Below are 7500 nucleotides of genomic sequence, written 5' to 3' on the forward strand. Positions count from 1 at the left end.
TGAGTGCGAGTGTGAGTGCGAATGTGAGTGCGAGTGCGAGTGTGAGTGCGAGTGCGAGTGTGAGTGCAAGTGTGTGAGAGTGTGAGAGTGTGAGTGCGAGTGTGAGTGTGAGTGCGAGTGTGAGTGCGAGTGCGAGTGCGAGTGCGAGTGTGAGTGCGAGTGCGAGTGCGAGTGCGAGTGTGAGTGCGAGTGCGAGTGCGAGTGCGAGTGCGAGTGCGAGTGCGAGTGCGAGTGTGGTGTGAGTGCGAGTGTGAGTGTGCGTGTGTGTGTCTAACCCTTCATTTCTTTCGTTTTCTTTTGATGAGTTTCGCCTTCTATTCATGCCATGGCTTCAGAACTGGTAATCCTCACGCACTCATCTTTTGTCTGCATCCTCATTCCGTTTCTTTTCAATGTTCTATCATGATCCCATCAACATCCCATTAGATTTCCCATCAACCGCCCCGTCGCTGTCTCATCAATACCCCATTAGTGTGACTCATTAGGCTATCAAGTCCACCACACCATTTGCTGTTCACCATTACCCTGTTCGCTCTGTTCACTTGCTCGTTCTGCAACCAAACGACCCAGAGAAAAGGGAAGAAGGAAAGGACAATGAGAGACGACCAACACGCATCGCAGCCGCTGAATCATGAAAAAAATGTAGAGGCGACCACAAAGGGGAGAGGCGATGAACACTGCATCGCTATCTGAGAAAAGTAACAAAAATAGATATGTTCCAAGCACTAGCAACAATGCGAAACACAACAACCCCTCCCAGTACCATTACAACGACTGCAGAAACCACCACTGTTCGGTATACATGAAAACACCAACGCGACTTCGTAAATAACGTGTATAACATGTAAAAAAACAAGTTGTGTACATGACAGCCGAGCCAGCGCCCCTTTCGCCTCCCCCCCCTCCTTCTCCTTCTACCCCCTCCCCCTCCTCCGGACCTGCAGTGAAGCAGCATTTGCATGAAGGCTCCCATCTGCTGCCTCTCTTTTGCTTGATTCACTGAGCCCGGAATCCAGTTGAGTAAACTAGGCCTTCTGGAAACTTGAAGCCTCCTTCTCCCGCATGCAGACAGAGCCAAGTGCGAGATGTTCGTTAGGTCTTCGTTGGTAAAATTCAATTCGCCTTCATTTTGAGGTCCTTTTGTTCGGAGATGCTCTCTTTTGTTTCGTTTTTTCTTTGGATTATGTCGAAACAGTTACAAGCATATTTTTATTTTTATGCTGGCTATGCTTCGTATACTAGTACTTCCACTACGTAGCTTTTCTAAAAATCACTAGAAATACTTTTAGCATGACTAATATTTCTACAGCTATCACTATTTTTTATTATTATTAGAATACTAACACATCATTATAATGTTAAAATCTTTTCTTGAATTTGTAGCACTATTTATAGTGAGCAAGAAAGAAGTGCTGGAACAACATCTAAGCTCTACTGGTGTCGTCTGACTGTAAAGCACTTGACTCGAAAGCTCAGGGTTGTTATAAGTTGTTATGAGTGTCAGTAAGATCGCCATCAAAACTGTTATAATTTCTAGCAATTATAACACAACACTTGGAAACATTATCACGAGTACGTGTACCACTTCCAGATATTAAAATTCCCAAAAAATACAAACTCTTCTCTGCGCAGCTGCTATAAACTACAAGTAAGTTATTGCATAAACATGAGTACATACTTAAGGTAACGTACGACCGTAGTTGCTTTTACATCGTTTTTTTATTTCTATCATTTTCTCATGTTATCTAGCTTATTCCTTTTACTTGAAGTATTTACCAATATTGTTTAACAAATTTCTTTAATTTATCTCCCTACATGGCCTTGCCCATTCCAACAGCCACACCGATGTCTGTTCACTTAGACTTAACGAACACGGCTCCTACAGCGGGAAACCATAATCTTCTAAATAACTGCCAAGCTTCGTGTGTCGCCGACCAACTCTTTTTCACATTCCTTTAACCACAGTCGTGTCTTCTTTCCTTTTTTATCCAACTTCATTTGCTGTTTGGATTTTATAATTCGTTTTATTGTTTCGACAGTCACCCTTTATCTTCTATCATCGTTAAGGGATTTTATTATTGTAATCCAGTCTGTGTAACAGCGTCACCATCATTATCGACATTACATTTACTATGGGAATTATCACCATAATTCTTACACTTGGTTACTGTAGTTGTTGTAAATGTGTTTTTCATTTAATTACTACTGCGATATAATGATGATGGCAGTGATAAAAGCTGCAATAACAACAATAATGATAATAATGATGATGAATACAAATGGAAATAACAGTTGTACGTTTACAATACTTCTTTGTAGCCCTTTCTACATTGCACCAAGTTATCAGATGACGTATAACACTGGAACTGTATGTCATCAGTTTAACGTTGATGTTTCCGTCATGTCACTTAGCATGCATGCTTTCTCTCCACATCTTTGACTACTGTATCGTGTCTGACCTCTGGAATTGTTCTGTTTGCTGAAATTGTTCCATTTGTTTGCATTGACACATCGCGCAATATTACAGTTCTCTCGCATTCGGTGGCCGTTTCGGATTTATGCTTGGCCATTCCTCTTTGATCTAGTAATGTCTGCTATATTTTTTCAGCGAGTGTAAGCAGCAGCATTGTGGTGGTCTGGAATATACACTTTTCCCTTCGTTTTGCTCTGGGCAGCCTTATGTTTTGTGATTCATCGTGTCCTGATATTTTCCTGCTACTTGGCTCTTCTATGTTATAGGATACGATGTTATCTTTACTTTTCTTTTTAGGCTGAGCAGATTATGCACTTGGAGATAGGTGACTCTGGTGACAAGGTGACGGATTGCTGATGACAATCATTAGATAATTGAACGGTCTGTGATGAGATTTAATCAAACCATAACGAAGCTAGTTAGGCATGTTGCATCCAACCAACCTCCACAGTGCACCTTCACCTCGTCAAAAATAAATCAAGAAATATAAAATCGAGACTTTCTAGGCTTGTCTTCTGTTGCCATGACGAAGACTCCTTAACCATTGATTTTTAGGTGTATTTTACACATCCGCGTCACGCTGCTTTTACCTTCCATCGTTTTCCTTCCCCCCATTTATCTGTTCACTTGTTTTGATCCATTCTGCTTATCCTCTTGCCGCTGAGCCCAATTAGTTGAAATAACCATCATCCTCTTCGTCATAATCATCATCACTATCAGTACCATCATAATCATCACCATTAATATCATCATCTTCATCGTCATCACTACCACCACCACCATCATCATCATCATCATCATCATCATCATCATCATCATCATCATCATCATCATCATCTTTATCGTCATCACTACCACCACCACCACCACCATCATCATCATCATCATCATCATCATCATCGTCATCATCATCATCATCATCATCATCATCATCATCTTTATCGTCATCACTACCACCACCACCACCATCATCATCATCATCATCATCATCATCATCATCATCATCATCATCGTCATCATCATCATCATCATCATCATCATCATCATCATCTTTATCGTCATCACTACCACCACCACCACCACCATCATCATCATCATCATCATCATCATCATCATCATCATCGTCATCATCATCATCATCATCATCATCATCATCATCTTTATCGTCATCACTACCACCACCACCACCATCATCATCATCATCATCATCATCATCATCATCATCATCATCATCATCGTCATCATCATCATCATCATCATCATCATCATCATCATCTTTATCGTCATCACTACCACCACCACCACCACCATCATCATCATCATCATCATCATCATCATCATCGTCATCATCATCATCATCATCATCATCATCATCTTTATCGTCATCACTACCACCACCACCACCACCATCATCATCATCATCATCACCATATTCTTTATCATAATTTTCATTAAGAAAATCATATCAAACCATTTTGAATATTAGTAATACTGTCAGCATTACGACTGACACAGTAAACGTTACTGATTTCTTACTTGTTATACTGATTAATATTAGTGTTATAATCTAGTTTATTATCGTTAGTGATAATATTATTATTCTCATCCTCATATGGTGATAGTGAAGGTGATGGTGATAATGATAATGGTGATGATGGTGATTGCCATGGTGATATTCTAATTTCTATCGTTATTGCTATTATCGTTTAATTATGGCATTATTTTCATCATTACAATCATCGCCATTATTATTTTCATTATTACCATTATCATTATCATCATAATTTGTTTCATTATCATTATCGTGCTTATTTATTACTATTTTGATTGCTGTTATCATCATTTTCACTATTATCCTCATGTTCGTAATAATAATCATCATTATCATTATTACTATTATCATTATCATTATTATTATCATCATTTTAATTATGATTATTATAATTATTTTTATTAATTATTATCATTATTATTATAATTAGTTATTATTGTCATTATTATAATTATCAATATGATCATTATTATCATTATTATTATCATCATCATCAGCACCATCATCCTCATTATTATTATTATTATTATTATTATTATTATTATAATTATTATCGCTGTTATTATTATTATAACCATTATTATTATTCTCATCATTAGCCTATAATTATCATTGTTGTTTCATCTACTATTACTCTCAGTATAATCATTAAAGATATTAATATTACTAAAATCATAATTATAATATTTGCAGTTATTTTTAATTTGCAATTCATTTTATAAACAGCCATCACGAAAAATATTATTAATTCTATTAACGCCATGTAAGCTATAATAATACTGGTATCTTCATTGTTATTACCATTATTCTTATTACTGCCTGTATTGTCATTATCATCACAATCATCATCATTACCATTACTACTGTCACTAACAATACTATGAAAGTACTAATAGTGGCAACATCATATTTCGTATCATCATCATCACCATTGATATTGTTAATCACTAGTGATATTAAAGCTGTTATTGTTATCGTTATTATCATCATCTTAGTTATTGCCATTACTGCTATCATAATTACCGTTACTATTATAATTGTTTTTCTTGAAATCACAATAAATATAGCCATTATTACTACTATTATCATTATCATCGGTAGCAGCAGTAAGAGCAGTAGTAGTAGTAGTAGTAGTAGTAGTAGTAGTAGTAGTAGTAGTAATAGTAGTAGTAGAAGTAGTAACAATACAGTTTCTTCTTCTCCTCCTCATTATCACCATAATGATTTTTGTTTTTGTTGTTAGCATTAACAGTATGTATTATTCTTTGTTATCAGTATCATAACTTGCAGTGGTATATCGTCATTGACATCATACCATTACCGTCACATAAATAATGATTGTTTTCATTGTTAAGATTCATACCCTTACTAGTTCTGTTATAAGGAACAGAAATAACAAATGTTGGTTTTGATGATTTCCAAATAGGAGTCACTATATTTTTAGCAACGCTTTTCTTGGAGATTTTTTCCTAGTCATATAAGTGACTGTTTTCGCTTTTTCTGCCTCTTTACTTTGTAAAAAACCATGGTTTTTCTACAGTGAAAAAGGCCTTACTATATCATTGTGTAGTTCTACACTCAAAATGCAATATCTAAAGTATGTAAATACAGAAATAATCGTTTTATTGACAGAGGTGCTAATCGCTCGCTCCTGGAAGACTTTCGTTTTCTGTTGGCCGCCAGTGGTAATTCCTCGCGCCGCACGTGACTCACGTGTTATGAGTTATATCGTAGTTGTGACAAAGACAAGAGTACGTTCCTTTTGCAGGAGACTCGCCATAATCCTTTATGCAAAGCAATTATACCTCTGGATTATAGGAAATATAAAGGAAGAAATAGGTAGTATTCATTTCCTTTTTCTTTCAAATTTACTTCGAAGTTTTGATTTCACTTTGTGAATGAAAGGCGGATGCACAATTCAATCACAATAAAGATTAATATCACAAACCCAAACACGATAACACTCGCTGACTGACATTATATCATTGTATCTTAAATCTATCGCAAACGAAGATTGCAGCACATGAGGCAACCCCGCGTCCCCGACGAGGCCGACGCCCGTGCAGTCAATGTCACGAGCCTCGGCGTTACAAGGGACAAGCGAGCAAGGCAGGTGACCCATAGGCCTCATCTTGAGGCGTCCGTCTTGTTGACTCACCTGGGGTCAGGGTAGAGGGGCCAGCACCGAGTCATGCAGGCCCCCATGGTGTTGCCTGCGGGCGTAGGCGTGCCGGCCACAACTCACACGCACTTGAGGTCCGCATGGGCGTTCAGAGTCACGCAGAAGGCAGCTACACACAGAGAAATACGGTGCAGCACGGCGCCGTCCGCCATGCCGGGCCAGCTGGGCTCTTCCACCGCCACCGCGCGCCCGTAATCAATAGTGTGTCCGAGGCGGCCCACGCTGGCGGTCCATGGCGGGACACTGACTCATGGCACAGGCAGTCGCGGATCCTCGACTTCTCGCCGCTCACTGACTGACAGCGCCGCACAGCCGCCGGCAACCAACAGGATCGTATTGCCGGACGCCACCAGCGCCGCGACAGGGGCCGCTAGTGGTGTTGCTCATTTTATTGTCTCAACGTCAGCAGGTTCGCACGTAGTCTTATCAGCTGATATCTGTGTCTAGCAACACGTGGCCTGTCGAGACGCCTCTTCGCGTATTTGTATGTGATAAGTGGACCCTTGTTACCCTAGTACACTTTTCACTTGCCACTGCACTCCTTATCAAGAGGACCGATTTCACGCGTCATTGCCCTCCGTAACCTATACCGAATATTGTCCCCTTTGTAACGAAGTACGTTAAAGCCCGATACTTTGTAGCCTTTTAGCATGTTTCTAACGCCCTCTTAAAGCCACGGATGTCGGACATGCTCCCCATCAGTGTTATGAACCCGTTTTCCAGGCTGTTCATACTGTTCTCCAGTGTCCATTAAGGTCTCCTTTGAAAGTGACGCTTTAGATTTTATCTTTCATTAATGCTCTCTTCGCATTAATGAAATAGATATTCATATATATATATATATCCATATATATACACATATATATTCATATATATATGTTTTATATGTATATATACACACACACATATATATACATATATATACATATATATATATATATATATATATACATATATACATATATATATATATATGGTAAAATAAAACACAATGCAAAAACAAGATTTATTGAAAAATGAGACTACAGTTTCGAAATCCACCTAGATTCCATCCTCAGGTCTGAAGAGGAAAGAGAGAGGAGAGGGTGTAAAAGAGAAAGAGGAGAGGTAACGTGGGGTAGGTGAAGAGAGACGAACGGAAGCGAAGGGAGGTCAGGTCAGGTCGGAGGATCGGGCGGACTATGCACAGGGTGGCCGGAATAAGGGAGAAGGCGGAGGATGTGGGAAGCGAGGAGACTATCGGCAGGAGAAAAGCCGCTGTTCAAGTTGAAATTAGGCAGCAGATTTATTAAG

At 39.0% G+C, this 7500-nt stretch overlaps 1 protein-coding gene across 5 annotated transcripts in view; it reads right to left on the reverse strand.

Annotated features, from left to right (window-relative positions):
* The window catches only part of LOC125044539, a 56744-nt gene extending 50226 nt beyond the window's left edge, over window positions 1-6518 (reverse strand). For 3 of the 5 annotated variants that reach the window (XM_047641241.1, XM_047641240.1, XM_047641242.1), the window contains exon 1: window positions 6184-6518. In XM_047641241.1, the coding sequence (XP_047497197.1) occupies window positions 6184-6230 (47 nt within the window). In that variant the 5' untranslated portion in view covers window positions 6231-6518. The remainder of the gene's footprint in view (window positions 1-6183) is intronic. The other 2 variants (XM_047641244.1, XM_047641243.1) reach the window with 1 other exon arrangement.
* Window positions 6519-7500: the final 982 nt, after the last annotated feature.

The sequence above is a fragment of the Penaeus chinensis genome, chromosome 35, assembly GCF_019202785.1.
Source record: "Penaeus chinensis breed Huanghai No. 1 chromosome 35, ASM1920278v2, whole genome shotgun sequence".
Classification (NCBI taxonomy): domain Eukaryota; kingdom Metazoa; phylum Arthropoda; class Malacostraca; order Decapoda; family Penaeidae; genus Penaeus; species Penaeus chinensis.